At 50.8% G+C, this 16277-nt stretch overlaps 1 protein-coding gene across 1 annotated transcript; it reads right to left on the reverse strand.

The window, feature by feature from the left end:
* Positions 1–1165: 1165 nt before the first annotated feature.
* GRPEL1 (GrpE like 1, mitochondrial) lies at positions 1166–15247 on the reverse strand. Its single transcript, XM_061420928.1, has 4 exons — positions 15133–15247; positions 11711–11873; positions 9758–9839; positions 1166–2252 (listed from the first exon to the last, which is right to left on the reverse strand). Exons 1-4 carry the CDS (start codon positions 15192–15194, stop codon positions 1906–1908), a joined length of 654 nt encoding a protein of 217 aa, XP_061276912.1. The 5' UTR covers positions 15195–15247; the 3' UTR covers positions 1166–1905.
* Positions 15248–16277: the final 1030 nt, after the last annotated feature.

Here is a 16277-nt window from a genome sequence, read left to right on the forward strand (position 1 = left end):
GTGGAGCCAGGCTGCGGAAGTCTGTGGTGAGTAGACAGTGCCGGCTCCATCACCTACACGGAGCAACGGATCCGGGCCACAGTTAGGGAAAACGCGGGAACCCGACCCGGGTGCAGCCCACGGGCCTAACTGTGGTGTCAGCATGGACACAGGTAATGCTTTCCTGTTGGTGGTGACCGTGGATGAGTGGAACTGCGAACAGTTCACACCGAAGCCAGACCATCTCTGGGTTTAGCACCTTTTAGTGGGTGCAGCTCCAGCTGAAAAGGGGTGGGAGGGGACACACAGAAACTAGCGTGACAGTTACGCACACCCAGCGTGCAGATGCATCCAGAGGCAAAACCGCGTGCCCACAGCCTTGGTGTAGAGCCGGGCGTGACCCCTGGCGCGGTTTCCTCAGGGAGCTCTACCACCTTCATCATATACTGTTAACATGTATTTATTGGGCCGCCTCCAGTCGTAGCTGCAGCATGCGGGACGTTTCCTTCGGAGCACAGGTTCTCTGGTTGTGGCTTAGTTCTCTCCCTGTGGCATGTGGGATCTTAGTTCCTCAACTAGGGATCAAACCCAAGTCCCCTTCATTGGGAGGTGGATTCTTAACCACTGGACCACCAGGGAAATCCCTGGGCTATGCTTTTGACCAAATAATTTAAAGCAACTGAAAAGGTAAATTTTTTTGCAATTTTAATAATGGGATTATCACCTATACCTTTCAAACTTGTGTGCCCCCCATTTTTATGCAGTAAATAGATGTAACTGTACTGATCTTCAGTCCCTGAAGTACCCCTCAGAAGCAAAGATTGTGGGAGGTTACTTTTTCTCTGGCTCCATCATTCAGTTTTTCCCTTAGCGTGAGGAAAGGAGGGTCCTAAGGAGAGTCACAGAGTCAGCATTTGCCGGTTGTCTCTCTGCTGGTGCCGCTCCCGAGTGTCTGTGGTCCCCTCACGGTCGTGGGCGGACCCAGGCCTGCCCCCAGCACCGGTTGCCAGCCGCCAGCCAGGGGGAGCCCTGGAGGAAGCCTCTTGCCCTTCCGGAACACAAGCCAACACGTCTGGGTGTCAGGCACACAGCTGCAGGGTCTGAGCAGAGACCCGGAAGGCTTTGTCACGCTGTCCTTAACGTGAGGATCTCCGCCATCAAAGCACACAGAACAGCTATCAGAACGTAGGAAAATATCAGGGCTTTAATCCTCTTAAATAAAATGTAACATTTAAAATATACCAAGCACGCAGTCCTCAGGTTTCTCTAGGAAAGTCCATCTTACTAGGGGAATCACCTTTAGGTCACTGGTCACTAGCTGGGTATGGATTTCAACATTTCCAAAGGCGAACAAAACAGGACAACGGTAACTGATTCCGTCACCCTCAGTAACGGGCAAAGTAGAGAGGTGTGGTTGTTCTTGGCAGGCAGGCAGTTACTGATTATAAAGGAACTCAAATCACATTTGTCACCAAGGGCCTCATAAACCTCCCTCAGCAATCCCCTCCACTGCCTGAGTGAAAGCCAAGCGTCCCGGGAGCTCACAGGCCACCGTGAGACGCACGGGACGCAGAGCAGCCGGCACGGCCAGCCAGCAGACGGGATTCCTGAAGGCCTTTTATTTACTTCACACTCTGACGCCGCCAGAGTCTGGGCAGACACAGTGTTTCTCGAGATACCCCAGAGTCCAGCAGTGTCCCGTCAGCCTGTTCCGTAAGCACGTGGAACAACGGACAGACAGACTCCCGTATTCCAGTTCGTAAACGCAGCTGTGCAATCGGCTGGCTTTTCTGCGGGGCTGACGGATACCAAAGCCTTGCAGCAAGGTTTAGGAAAAGGTCAAGAGTATTCATAGGTGAGAAAAGACGAACCCGCCCTGGGAGAGTCAGCGAGCGATTACGACAAAGCGCTGACACCCACGGGCTGCTAAGCCTCCTTCACCACCCCCACCAGGGCGGGCCTCAGGGTGCGCCCGTGCAGCTTGTAGCCCACTTTGTTAACCAGCGCCACAGTGCCCGGCTCCTTCCCCTCGACCGGCGTGTGGAACAGCGCCTCGTGCTCGTACGGGTCGAACTTGGCACCCAGGGGGTTCAGCCGGAGCAGGCCGTGCTTCGTGAACACCTTCTGGATCTGGACCTCAGTCATCACGAGCCCCTCGTAGAGGCTCTTCAGGTGCGGGTTGTCGTCCCGAATCTCCTCCTGCGGGACACACTGCGTGGCCTTCTCCAGGATGTCTGCCACCTCCAGCAAGTCCTTGCAGAAGCCCTGGATGCCTGCGTAAGGTAAGGGAGAACATCACTGCATTCCGCATCGACTGCACAGGCAGCTCAGAACAAGCCCTCCTTATGTGACGTGTGCGTGCTCACTCGCTCCGTCGTGTCCCACTCTTGTGACCCCGTAGACTGCAGCCCACCAGGCTCCTCTGTCCGTGGGAGTCTCCAGACAAGAACACGGGAGTGGGTTGCCATTCCCTTCATCCAGGGGATCCTCCCGACCCAGGGACTGAACCCGCGTCTCCTGCAATGGCAGGTGGACTCCTTACCACTGAGCCACCGCGGAGTCCTTCTGTCACCTTGTTTCAAATCACTACTTTGTGCTAGAATCTCACTGGGCTGGATTAAACAACAAACTGCCTGAGGTTTAGACAGAAGCCAATGAGGTGTAAAGACAGGGAGGTGAAAACCTGCAGAGCCAGACTGAAAACTCCCAGTCCTGCTCGAGACCAAGAGGACACAGACTCCCGAGCACATCAACCCCACGTCAGCCGCCGAGCGCGGGGCCTGGAGCCACACCCCCGGCTGTCACAGACAGCCCTGGGACTGTGTGGAACCCCTCTGGGTTGAGGCTGCTTTGCTTATAGCACAGGGCCAACAGTGGCTGACACACGGCGAGCTTATGAGGACAGGAAGTCACGCACCTCACGGCGCCCAGAGCACTAAGTGCTCGATACACGTTACCATTACTTGGCACCACGAGGTCAGAGTTACCAGGACACAAGCCTTGATCTAACAGAAGAGGTAACAGTTTAAAAAATTTTATATAAATGCAAACGTCTATGGTTTCAAGACAACCCTTCAGATGCTGAAAGCAGGAAGCTGGGGCTGATGAGAGGCGCCCCCTGGGCCAGCCCGTCCCCCTCCCCCGCGGCGCAGCAACGAGGCTCCAGCACAACCCGCTCACGTCTTCTCAAGTTTCAAAGGCTCTACACTTTGAAAAAGGCAACGCTTGTTTACAGCTTCCCTTGTTTTACACAGTATTTTCACCCAGTTGCTGTAAATGAAATTAAAAAGTTACCCATCCAATAAAAATGTGAGCATCTAGTAAGGACGAACCCCTCGTGCGAGCTGCCGGGGAAACGTCTGCCAACGTGGAGTGTTGGTCTGAGACATGCAGCGCACGATCGCCACAGTGAGACACACAATTACCAGTTATACTTCCAGGACGGAGCCCTCCTGAGTGCTGAGGACGATTAACCTCAGGGACATAGCTTACTTAGCCTGGGGTGTGGACTCAGAGTCAGGACTGAGCCAAGCATTCCAGGAGCCCAGGGCGCCCGTCCACCAAGAAGACACAAACCCAGAGAAGCTGACAACTCCGGGTGGGGTGGTGGACTGAGTGGAGGGGAGCTGAGGCCACTCTGCCAAGGGTGTGGAGCAGAAGCGCGGGAGCTGAAGCTGGCCTGGACAGCGGAGGACGTGGCGGAAGGGCAGCGGGCGGAGTCCAGCCGTCCCCGCCCCCAGGGAGGGAGGGGGAGTGGGCGGAGTCCAGCCGTCCCCGCCCCCAGGGTGGGAGGGGAGTGGGCGTGGGGGGAGAGCATAGTTTCAGATGCCTGACCTGAACACCTGCGTGCGCGAAGGTATCATTTACCCAAACGAGGAAGGGAAGCAAAGGGGAGAATTCAGTTTAAAATACCTCAGAGACATCCAGGTAAAGACAGCCAGGACTAGAATGGGGAAGAAACGTCTGAACTGGCAGCTCACCTGTGTGTGGACACCACTCAGCCCTGTTGGAGGGCGAGTCAGTGGGGGTGGTGAGGGGAGGCCTGAAGAACACGGACATTTGGAGGGCAGCAGGCATGCAGCCAGTGCAGGGGATGACCCAAGAGGAAGAAAAACAGGAGCGGAGATGACGGCATCTGAGAGAGAAACGCGTCTGCAGAAGCAGTGAGGCTCCATGGTCAGAGGGCCCGTGGAGGGAAGGTGGGCCCGCCCCAGCAGCCTCCTGCTGAACACGGCCTCTCGGAGCCCTGGGAGCCCGCCAGCGCAGGCCGCTCACCCCCACGCAGACGCGGCTCTGCAATCCACACTACTGTCGCCCAACCTGTAAGCTCAGCAGCATCTGTGGGGCATCCGAGGGGACTGGTGCTCCCGTGGCTGGGATGGTCCCGGCCTACTAAGACCTGAATCTGTGGGCTTGGTGGGCGTGCCCACAAAAGCAAGGCTGGGTCTGGGCTCCAGGAGGCCTGCGTTGGTAGCTCTGGGAACACGGCGGCGGGGCGCGCCAGGGCTGCCTGCCTGCACTCCCTCGGAGGTGGGGCCTGGGGCAGTGTGACGACAGCGCACCCTGTGAGCGGGCAATGGGAGGGTTTCCCCGGCGGCTCGGAGGTGAAGAACCCGCCTGCCAACGCAGGAGATGCAGGTTCCATCCCCGGGTTGAGAAGATCCCCTGGAGGAGGGCATGGCACCCCATTCTAGTATTCCTGCCTGGAGAATCCCATGGACAGAGGGGCCTGGTGGGCTGCAGTCAGTCCACAGGGCCACACAGTCAGACACGATGAAGCTCACACAACAGCGGCCACCACGCAGCACGCTCCCTGGGGCACAGCTGCAGTGGGGCGATGCTCAGTGGCTCCCCTCCCAGAGGGGGCGCTCACTCCCGCCTACCTCACTGTGCAGCTCAGAAACAGATCTGGGGGATGTCCACTCTGACCAGGAGGGAGCAGATCCTTCCCCTGGCAGGGCTGTGACAACCACAGAGGGGAGGCCCCGCTCAACCAGTCACGCCCCCCATCCATGGGACAGTGGCCAGGACACCCAGCAGCACCTGTACTATAAAAGCAGGCCTTGCACCAAAAATGTTAGACCCACGCGGGCTACTGCACAGGGAGGCTCCCACACAAGGAAAAAAAAGCCCTCCAAGACCACGGTAAGTAACTGTTTCTCCTAACAACATAAGAAATCTGAAAGGCAGAATAATGAAAATCACCCAATCAGAACAGCAGACAAGAAAGCCAAATGACAAAACATGAAAGCAACGTAAGAGACCTATGGGATAATTCGCCAATGTACACGACAGGGATTCTAGCAGAAAAGAAAGGGGGGGTGCAGATGCATTTGCATGCCTCACGGCTGGGCCCTTCCCTGGCGGTCCAGTGAGCTTAAACGGCCTCACAATGCGGCAGGCGCGGGCTCAATCTCTGATCAGGGAGCTGAAACCCCACGTCTTCAAGTCAAAAAACAAAGCAGAAACAATGCTGTAACAAGTTTAGCAAAGACTTTAAAAATAGTCCACATGGGAAAAAAATCACTTAAAATGGAACAGTTAGAGAGAGGATTCTAAAGACAGCAAAAGGGGGAGTGAGCTATGGGGGATCCCGTGCGGCTGTCAGCCGGCATCCCCACAGAGACACTGCGTGCCAGAAGGAAGGGGAGGGCATAGTAAAGGCGTGCGAGGGAGAAGTCTGCAACCTGGAAACCCTACCAGCAAGGTCATCATTTACAAGGAGACAAAGAACTTCTTAGACCAGCAGAAACTTTTTGTACTTTTAACACAGCAATACTAAACCTATCCTAAAAGAAACATTAAAAAAAGTCTTCCCTAAGTAGAAAAGAAGAAGCTATAGGCAAGAGAAAACCCAACTGTAAAGTGAATCACTTAAAGCCAGTACAAAGATTAAAAAAAAAAAAAAAAAAAAGTCTGTGAAATCAATGATGCTGCAATGAACACCTGAAGGGTCAACACGAAACATTTAAAGACAACATCAAAATCATAAAGTGTGGGGAAGGAGTAAGAAAACATTGACTTTTTCCCCCCTAGAATATGTTTGAGCCTATATGACCACCAGTCTAAAGCAAGCAGATCTAGAAAGAGATTAACATACTATAAAAAAGCTGAGCGCCGAAGAATTGATGCTTTTGAACTGTGGTGTTGGAGAAGACTCTCGAGAGTCCCTTGGACTGCAAGGAGATCAAACCAGTCCATCCTAAAGGAGAGCAGTCCTGGGTGTTCATTGGAAGGACTGATGTTGAAGCTGAAACTCCAATACTTTGGCCACCTGATGTGAAGAGCTGACTCATTTGAAAAGATCCTGATGCTGGGAAAGATTGAGGGCAGGAGTAGAAGGGGATGACAGAGGATGAGATGGCTGGATGGCATCAGCGACTCGATGGTCATGGGTTTGGGTGGACTCCGGGAGTTGGTGATGGACAGGGAGGCCTGGTGTGCTGTGGTTCATGGGGTCGCAAAACGTCGAACACGACTGAGCGACTGAACTGCACTGAATATACTTGAAAAACATGGTAACCACAAATCAACAACGCACACTAGATTTACAAAATACAAAAAGACAACAAGCACAATACAAAAAAACAAAAATACATCAAACTACAATACGCAGTCTACCAGAGACCTACTTTAACCAAAGGACACACACAGGTTGAAAGTTGAGGGGACTATTTCATGCAAAGGTAAATAAGAAAGTGGGGGGGGGGGTCACGATATTCATCAGACAAAACAGACATTAAAACAGAAGCTATAAACACAGAAAGAAAAACACTATATAATATTAAAAATCAATCCAAGAAGATATTATATTCCTCAACATATATGCACCCACACAAGAGCACCCAAAGTGCATAAAACAAATGCTACAGACATAAAGTGAGAAACTTCATGGGATACAACAGCGGGAGACTCTCCTGCCCGCCTCGCATCGATAGACAGAGCTAGACAGGAAGTCAATAACAACAGAGATCCAAAATGATACAACAGAGCAGCCAGACTTAACTGATACGCTCAAGACGTTCCATCCAAACATACAGAATACACGTTTAAGTGCACACAGAGCCTTTTCTAGGACTGACCACACACTGGGAAACAAAACAAGCCTCGACAGCTTTAACAGAACAGAAACTATTTCCAGCATCTTTCTGACCAGAGCTGCGTGAACCTAGGTATCAACTACAGAAAAAGAAATGAAAACAAAACAAAAGCCCAACTGTATGGAATTAAACAACACGCTCCTAAAATGCCAATGGGTCCACAGTGACATAGAAGCAGAAGTTAAAAACTGCCTAGGGCCAAATGACAGTGGCCACACGCCACACAAAGTCTGCACGACGTGCAAAGCGGTTTTCGAGGCAAGTCCAGTGATACAGGGCTTCTCTAAGAGAGAAGAGAAATCGCAGAACAACCTAACCTACCACCTGAAAGAATCAGAAAAATAAGAACAAACAAAACCTGAAGTCAACAGAAGCGAGGAGATAAAGATCAGAGAGAAACTAGAGATTAAAACAAACAAACAAACAAAAAAAACCCCAAAAAAACTGGCTCACCAAGAAAAGGGAGAGGATCCAAATAAAGAAAATAAGAAATGAAAGAGAAATCACAACTGATGCCACAGAAATACAAACCATTAAGAGAATATTATGAACAATTAATTATATTCCAACAAACCTGACAATCTAGAAGACAAAAACAAGTTCCTACAAAGACACAGCCCACCAAAACTGAATCAAGATATACGTAATCTGAACAAACTGATAACTAGATGTGAAACAGAATCTGTAATTAAAAGAAATTCCCTACAAACAAAAGTCCAGGACCAGATGGCTTCACAGGTGAATTCTATCAAACATAGAAAGAACTCCTACCAATTCTTCTGAAACTCTTTCAAAAGAATGAAGAGGAAGGAATACTCCCAAAGACATTCTATGAAGCCACCATTACCCTGATACCAAAACCAAAGACAGACCCTACTTAAAAAAAAAAAAAAATTACAGGCCAATATCTTTGATGAATACAGATGCAAAAATTCTCAACAAAATATTAGCAAATGGAAATTAACAACAGATAAAAAAGATCATACACCACGACCAAGATGGACTCATCTCAGGGTCATAACAATAGTTCAGCATATGCAAATCAGTCAATGAGATACACCATGTCAACAAGAGAAAAGACAAAAACCACATGATCATCTCAACAGATGAAGAAAAAGCATCTGATCCAACACCCACTCACAATAAAAACTTACGACATAAGGATGCCCACTCATCACTTTTTCAATACAGTACCGGGAGTCTAAGCCTCGATGTAAAACTGTCAGTATACACTGATGACACGATAAAATACTTATTGAAAGCCCTGAGACTCCACACAAAAACTACTAGAATAAACGAATTCAGCAAGGTAGCAGGATACAAGATTAATATACAGAAACTGGCTGAATTTTTTTACACTAACAATGAAATATCAGAAAGAGAATGTAAAGAGCAATATCCTTTAAAATCACATCAAATAATTTAAAAAAACTTAGGAACAAACCTGAAAGGAGGTGAAAGACTTACATGCTGAGAACCATAAACCATTAGTGAAGGAAACCGAAAATGATTCAAAGAAATGGAAAGATATTCCATGCTCTCCATGGAAGAATTAACATTGTTAAAATGGCCACACTACCCAAAGCAATCTACAGATTTAATGTGATCACGATCAAATTACCAGGGTTTCCCAGGTGGCTTGGTGGTAAAGAACCTGCCAGCCAATGCAGGAGACACAGGAATCTTGGGTCAATCCATGGGTTGGCAAGATTCTCTGGAGGAGGAAATGGCAACCCACTCCAGTATTCTTGCCAGGATGCCCATGGACAGAGGGGCCTGGTGAGCTGCAGTCCATGGGGTCACAGAGTTGGACACGACTGAGTGACTGAGCACGCACACTATCAAATTACCCGTGACATCTTCTACAGAAGATGAGCAAGAGCAAACTATTATATACAGAATGAACAACAGGTTACCACTGTGGAGCATATGGAACTATAGTTAATTATCCTATGATAAGACAATAATGGAAAAGAATGTAAAAAGATGTGTAACTGAGTCACCTTGCTGTACAGCAGAAATTAACACATTATAAACCAACTATATACTTCAATAAAATTAAAAAAAGAGAGGTTTGTTCTCTGTGCTGAACTTGGGTCTGTCCCTGGGCAGAGGGTTTCACCTCCTACAGTTCTGCATCCAGAACAGGGGGACTGAAAGCTCTGTCCCCTAAGTGCTCAGCGGTCTTCTGGGTGACCAACACAACGTAGGTGGGGCTGGGAGACGGGCCTTGGCGCCAGGGCCATTTTAGTGCAAATCATTTCAGCCTCACTGACCTCAACTGTAAGGCGGGAAGCATGATGACAGAAGGATCCAACGGTGTCGACACAGACCGCGACTGACGAGGTCTTAAGTGAGGCCAGCGTCAGGGCTGCTCCCGCTGAGGACCCGAGCCTCACAGGGTACCTCTGCTGGCACCTGCAGCCTCACACTGAGGTCCTCGTGCGGAAGAGAGAAGGATACTCTCCTATGAAGGAACCACGCTCACCACTACGAGCGTGCATCACAAGCCAGCTCTGCTCCTTCTAGGCAACAGCTGACTCATCCCAACCACTGGAGAGTGCAGCCAGCAGCCGCCCACCTCCCCACCTGATCCATCATGCTGTCTAGGACCACACACACCCCCACTTCCTTGTCCATGTTTCCCAGGATCAATATCATGTAGTGTTTAAAGTTACCATATAGTTTTGCCTCCTCCACCAATTTTTGGCTCCTCTGCCGCAAGTTCTCAGTATCTGCTAGAGCTCGCTTATATTTTTCCTTTAAAAAAAAAAAGGAAGAAAAATTCACATGAAATAAATCTGGAACAAATTCATCAGAAAACAAATGTGATATAATAAACTGCAAGTCAAAATACAAACAACAGCTATCAGTACTTTGGAGACTGGATGCGGAATATAAACAGAAGTCAATTAACCAGTGCCACTATTCCCACTATGTGGGGAATAAGATGGCCAGGCGTCACATATTCATAAGCCCCCAAGGCCATTCTCACTCTGTGTACAGCTGAGCCAAGGACAAGAAAAGCTGCTCGTTTCCCCTGGTTCTGATGGTTCCTCGCAAGGAAGGACCCGTCATTCCTCTGGAGAATCTCCAGCTCAAGGGAACCCTAGAACCCAGGGTAAGGGCTGACCTGGCTTGCTTCTCACACCCCAAAGAGAGGGTCAGGAGAACAACCACCCTTAGGAGACAGCTTTGGCCTCTACCCCACAGAAGAGGAAAAACCTCAGGAATGAACCTTTGGTATTTTTAATATTGCCCAGATACGGTTCAGTTGGAACACTTACTGTGTAACAATCATTTGAATTCTTGTATTTTCCTCATTTTGCACCAACTCTTCTATAATCGTATCCATCTCCTGGCATTTCTATTTTTCATGGGCACTAGGTTACTGCCTTGCGCTTTCTGGGGGTTCCAGTGCCATGGTTAAGAGCAAGGTCTCAGAGGCTCAGACCGTGGCCCTGCCACTGGGTAGCAAGGTGACCTTGGGAAGTGTACCAAACAGTCCTGGGCCTCAGTTTCCTCATCTGTAAACAGGGGTATTAACGGCTGACTCACAGGGCTGTTGTGAGGATTCGTATAAACAAAGGGGTTAGCAAAGCCCTAGCACAGTGCTTCATGGCAAATAGACGGGGATACGACGGAAACAGTGACACACTATTTTCTTGGGCTCCCAAATCACTGCAGGTGGTGACCGCAGCCATGAAGCTAAAAGACGCTTGCCCCCTGGAAATAAAGCTGTGACAAACCTCAACAGCTTATTAAAAAGTAGAGACATTACTTTGCTAACAAAGGTCCATCCAGTCAAAGCTATGGTTTTTTCAGTAATCACATTTGGATGTGAGAGCTGAACAATAAAAACAGTTGAGTGCCATACTACTTTACTGCAGCACTGGAGAAGACTCTCGGGAGTCCCTTTGACAGCAAGGAGATCCAACCAGTCCATCCTAAAGGAAATCAGTCCTGAATATTCATTGGAAGGACTGATGCTGAAGCTCCAATACTTTGGCCACCTGTTGCGGAGAACTGACTCATTGGAAAAGACCCTGATGCTGGGACAGACTGAAGGCAGGAGAAGATGGTGAAGACAGAGGATGAGATGGCCGGATGGCATCACCGACTTGGGGGATATGAATTTGGGCAGACTCCAGGAGATGGCGAGGGACAGGGAGGCCTGGAGTGCTGCAGTCCCTGCGGTCGCAAAGAGTCAGACACGACTGAGTGACTGAACAACAACACTTTTCCACATGAGGTCATAATCTGTATTACTAATTAGTTCAAAAAACTCCAACATTCCTAGGAGAGCACCAGATGACTTTACCTCTGGCTCCCACCTTTGTCCTCCCAAAGACCCAAGCTCAAAGGTCCTACTGAATATTCCTCACTTGTAAAGGCCATTTTCAGTCTTAACTCAATATAATCTATGTAGCACATGAAGATAATTCTCATGACAACCAGAGTCACAGTGGATTTGAGTTCTATCCCTCCTTCAGCAGTAACTTGCTAGAACCCAACAGGGACAGAATTCGTCTGGCTTCCGCCTCTGTTGTCAGGGAGGCCATCTTGACATCCCCAGGAGACAGACCTGGAGTTCCACAGACCACACTCCTCACAAGAGCCCACAGCCCTACCATGGTCTCCTTCAGCTGCTCTTCCAGCTTGACCTTCTCTTCCATGAGTGTCTTCTCCGTGGAAGGAAGATCTGTCTTCTGTTCATTCTGACCCGCGTCCTCTTCCAGGTTCTGGCCGTTGTTCTTCTGTTTTGCAGCTGTGCACAGCAGCCGAGGAGAAGACCTGAAGGCAAGTCCACACGACAGAAATTAAGATCATGATTCTTCTGCTTGTTAAAGTCAGACGGATGACTTTAAATCGTCCAAATGGACGATGGAAATCAAAGGTAATTTAAAACTACTTGCTACATGGGAGAGAAAGGATTTGTCTTAGATACAATAAACGCAAATTGCATATGATGTATGGAAGCTATTTGTTTATGTAGAGTCTTCTGCAATACACGCCTAAACTAAAACGTCAGTGCGCCAAGGCTACAGCACTTATCTCCCCTTCTCCTCACCCTCAGGAACTCCTGATCATCCAGACCCCACCACAAGCTGAAGAAGAGCTACTACTGGAGGTGAGGTCCAGCGCTGCTGTCCCTTACAAAGCCTCGTGGGCAGACATCTTGCCCACAGGCTACTTCAGTTCAGTCCAGTCGCTCAGTCATGTCCGACTCCTTGCGACCCCATGAACCGCAGCATGCCAGACCTCCCCGTCCATCACCAACTCCCGCAGTCCACCCAAACCCATGTCCACTGAGTCGGTGATGCCATCCAACCATCTCATTCTCTGTTGCCCCCTTCTCCTCCTGCCCTCAATCTTTCCCTGCATCAGGGTCTTTTCAAATGAGTCAGCTCTTCGCATCAGGTGGCCAAAGTCATGCAAAAAGGTATCTATATACACAGAACTGTAACTTGGGTTTGAAAGTGATAAAAGAGGAACCAAGTGCTTTGGGAGGCCCAGAGTAGAGTATTTCTAGCTTTGGAGAAATGGAAGTCTGGGAAAGGATTTGGGCAGAGGGACTCTGAAGAACAGGCAAGAGTTCACATACAGAGCCAGGAATAGACAAGACAGACTCACTTCAGGAAGGGCATGAACAAAGGCATGGAGGCAGGAAAGCATAGGGGTGGTTACGTACAGGGGAAAACACAAAAAGCTCTAAAAACTAGCGCTGGGAGTGACTTGGGGTATTACCCAATCTGATCCCCATGTGGAAAAGGTTAAGTAATAAGCCCAAGGCCACAGCGCCATTAATGAATAATACGGATCTGTTCACCAGGTCCAGTGGGGCTCTGAAGTATGCCACAGCCCAATCTGAAAATAAACTACATTCAATTTCCTCCCCAGATTAAAGCAAGCTGCCTCAGTGAACAGAAAAGCTAAGGGCACACAGAACATGCGTACAAGGGTGTTTAAGACAGCACGTACAGATGTTTTCCAGGATGAAAAGCTTGAAACAGAACACTGCTCAGAAGGACACGGGGGGGATAAACTGTTGCTTCCACGGTCTGGAATACTGAGCAGCCACCAAATAGATGGCAGTGTTAAACTGCCATCTTTTGGCTACACCATGGGGGTACTGTGCAGGAAGAAATGCAACGTAGAGAAATACACAAAACATGACCCCAGTTTTATAAACACAAACCAGAAATCCTATTTTGAGGAGAATAAAAGGATACACTAGTCTGTTACCAATACTTTGGCCACCTTATGTGAAGAGCTGACTCACTGGAAAAGATCCTGATATTGGGAAAGATGGAGGGCAGGAGGAGAAGGGGACGACAGAGGAAAAGACGGTTGGATGGCATCACAGACTCAATGGACGTGAGTTTGAGCAAACTCTGGGAGAGAGTGATGGCAAGGAAGCCTGGCAGGCTCCAGTGCATGGGGTCGTGAAGAGCAGGACACGACTGAGCAGCTGAACAATCACGTGGGGGTGAAGACCAGTGGCCGTTATGCTGCTGTTTTTACTTTTGCAACTGAAAAACGAACCATCTAAAGATGGAGTGTGCTGCCATGACCTGCCCTCGTTTCCAGCTGTCCTGGCATCTGGGTGTAACACTCACAGCCTTTCACGTGGGCTCCACTCAGCAGAGGCCCTCCTGCAGCAGCCAGTCTGGGTTTGCTCCAGAACTGGCTCCCAGAACTCAGTTACTCCCAGAGCGCCGCACACAATTCAATTTGCTCTCTCCCCTACTTGAGCCTCCTTACACAAAACCTATTCCTAGAGGCAGAAATGCACGCAGGCCTGGCAATCAACTGGATTTCCCAGGTGGCTCCAGTGGTAAATAACCCAGCTGCCAATGCAGGAGACATAAGAGAAGCGGGTTCAATCCCTGGGTCAGGCAGATCCCCTGGAGGAGGGCCTAGCAACCCACTCCAATATTTCTGTCTGGAAAATCCCCAAGGACAGAGGAGCTTGGCTGGCTACAATCTAAATGACTGCAAAGAGTCGGCCACGACTGAGCACGCACCCAAGTCCAGGCAATCAATGCCAGTTACAAAAATCGCAAATGGAGCCAACAGCTTCTCCTCACTCGACTCCCCAGGTGGGTTTGTTCCCACACTGTCTATACAATGGATGAGGCTAGAACAGCAGCTTCATCCCCTCGCCCTGTCCTCGTCCAGGTTTATCGTCTCACCATCACTAAATAAAGCTCCTTGAGGGCAAAGTCCGGGTCCTGCTCCGCGCAGCTTCTACCCCATGTTCGGCCCAGAGCAGCTTCTCCTAACAGATAACCTGGTTCCCCGAAGCTCCCCTCAATGTGGAAGGTGCTACTTCAGTTCAGTCGCTCAGTCATGTCCGACTCTTTGCGACCCCATGGGCTGCAGCAAGCCAGGCCTCCCTGTCCATCTCCAACTCCCGGAGTTTACTCAAACTCATGTCCACTGAGTCGGTGATGCCATCTAACCATCTCATCATGTCTTCCCCTTCTCTTCCCGCCTTCAATCTTTACCAGCGTCTTTTCCAATGAGTCAGTTCTTCGCATCAGGTGGCCAAATTACTGGGAGTTTCAGCTTCAGCATCAGTCCGCTAAGCACGGGCTAAACTAAGTTAGGAGGCCGGACTTTGAAACGGCAGAAACCGCAGGTTTAAAAAAAAAAAAAAGGCAAAGAAAAAGCCAAGGAGAGGGCAGGGCCTCGTGACCGCCGCCGCGGCGTCACTGCTCTAAGTCAGCGGCTCTCCCCACGGTGCGTTAGGTAGGGGCTGCGGCCGTTCTGTGCTCGGACTCCGCACCACGCGGAGGTGGTGGAAGCTCGGGCCGGGCGGAAGGAGCCCGCTCGCCACCGCCGCCTCGCGCGGGGCGCCGTCCCGTCCGCCCCGCGGGCAGCAGGGACAGAGCGGCGGCCGGGCAGGCCCCACAGGAGACCCCAGCGGAGCCCGCGCCGCGCGTGTGGAAGCCCCCCCACGACGCCCGGGCTGGAGCCGGGCAGGGCTCGCGTCCGAGCCAGCGGGGACAGCGCGCCCCTCCTAAGCCTGGCCATCGGCGCCCCTTACCTGAGAGACAACGCGAAAGCCGGGAGGCTGCCCCGGGCCAGACGCACGCACCGAGCCGCCATGACTGCTGCCGGCACTGCGCGCGCGCATCGGGCATGCGCGACTCTATTCTTGCTTCTCCCGCCCAATTGCTTCCCCTCAGCCAATCCACCACCGTTCTTCCTCTGATGGACAGGGCATATTCACCAATAATTGCCGGTCTGGACGGTGGGCGGGGTTTGAGGCCTTGAGAGGCCCCCGAAAGTGAAGCTGAGGTGAAAGGTGAAGGAAACAGACTCCTCCGGGGGGGGGGGGGAAGGCGTGGTCAAGGGAACAACCAATAGAGAGAGAGCATGGGGGAGGGCGCCGGAAGTGCGGACTGAGGGGGCGCGGAGACTCTGGAGCGCGGTTTCCAGTGAGGCCCGCCCTTTCTGTACATCCACCTGAAGCTTCAGGGCGCTCTTTGTTCTGGGAGGTGGCGAGACGCCAGGGCTTTTGTCCTTTTCTCCCTCACAGCCCGAGCTCCTGGGACCGAGCCAGACTTTGGGTGCTCAGTGTAGGCTAAAGGCAAATAGGTCAAGGACGAAAGCTCGTGGACGGGCGACCGCAGGGCTCCGGGAAAGTCGGTTAAAACAGCGTTAGACGGTCACCGCCGGTCCTGCCGGCGACTTCGCGGCGCAGGAGGGCGGACTGGTGGCCGGAGGAGGCCTCCGTCGGTACTGTGGGTTTTATTAACGCAAAACCCGGGAAGCCTCTGTGGTCGAGCGCGGAGGCGTCGGGGCTGGGTGAGGAGACTTGGGAGGTGTGTTTTGTTTGCGCTCTTCTTGCACCTTCATTTTTCTCAGTGTGTTAGTCGCTCAGTCGTGCCCGGCTCTTTTCGACTCCATGGACTGCAGCCCACCAGGCTCCTGTGTCCATGAGATTCTCCAGACAACGATACTGGAGTGGGTTGCCATCTCCTTCTCCAGGGGATCTTCCCTACCCAGGGATCAAACCGGGGTCTCCTGCACGGCAGGCAGATTCTTTACCGACTGAGCAACAAGGGAAGCCCAATTTTCTCAGAGTAAGACTTACAAAGCATACCAAGAACAGCATCGAAGACGACTTCTGGGGACACAACCAAAGCTCATAAAATCCAAATGTTTTCGTTGCTCTTAACAAATGCC

This window comes from Bos javanicus, chromosome 6 (genome assembly GCF_032452875.1).
Source record: "Bos javanicus breed banteng chromosome 6, ARS-OSU_banteng_1.0, whole genome shotgun sequence".
NCBI classification, from domain to species: Eukaryota; Metazoa; Chordata; class Mammalia; order Artiodactyla; family Bovidae; genus Bos; species Bos javanicus.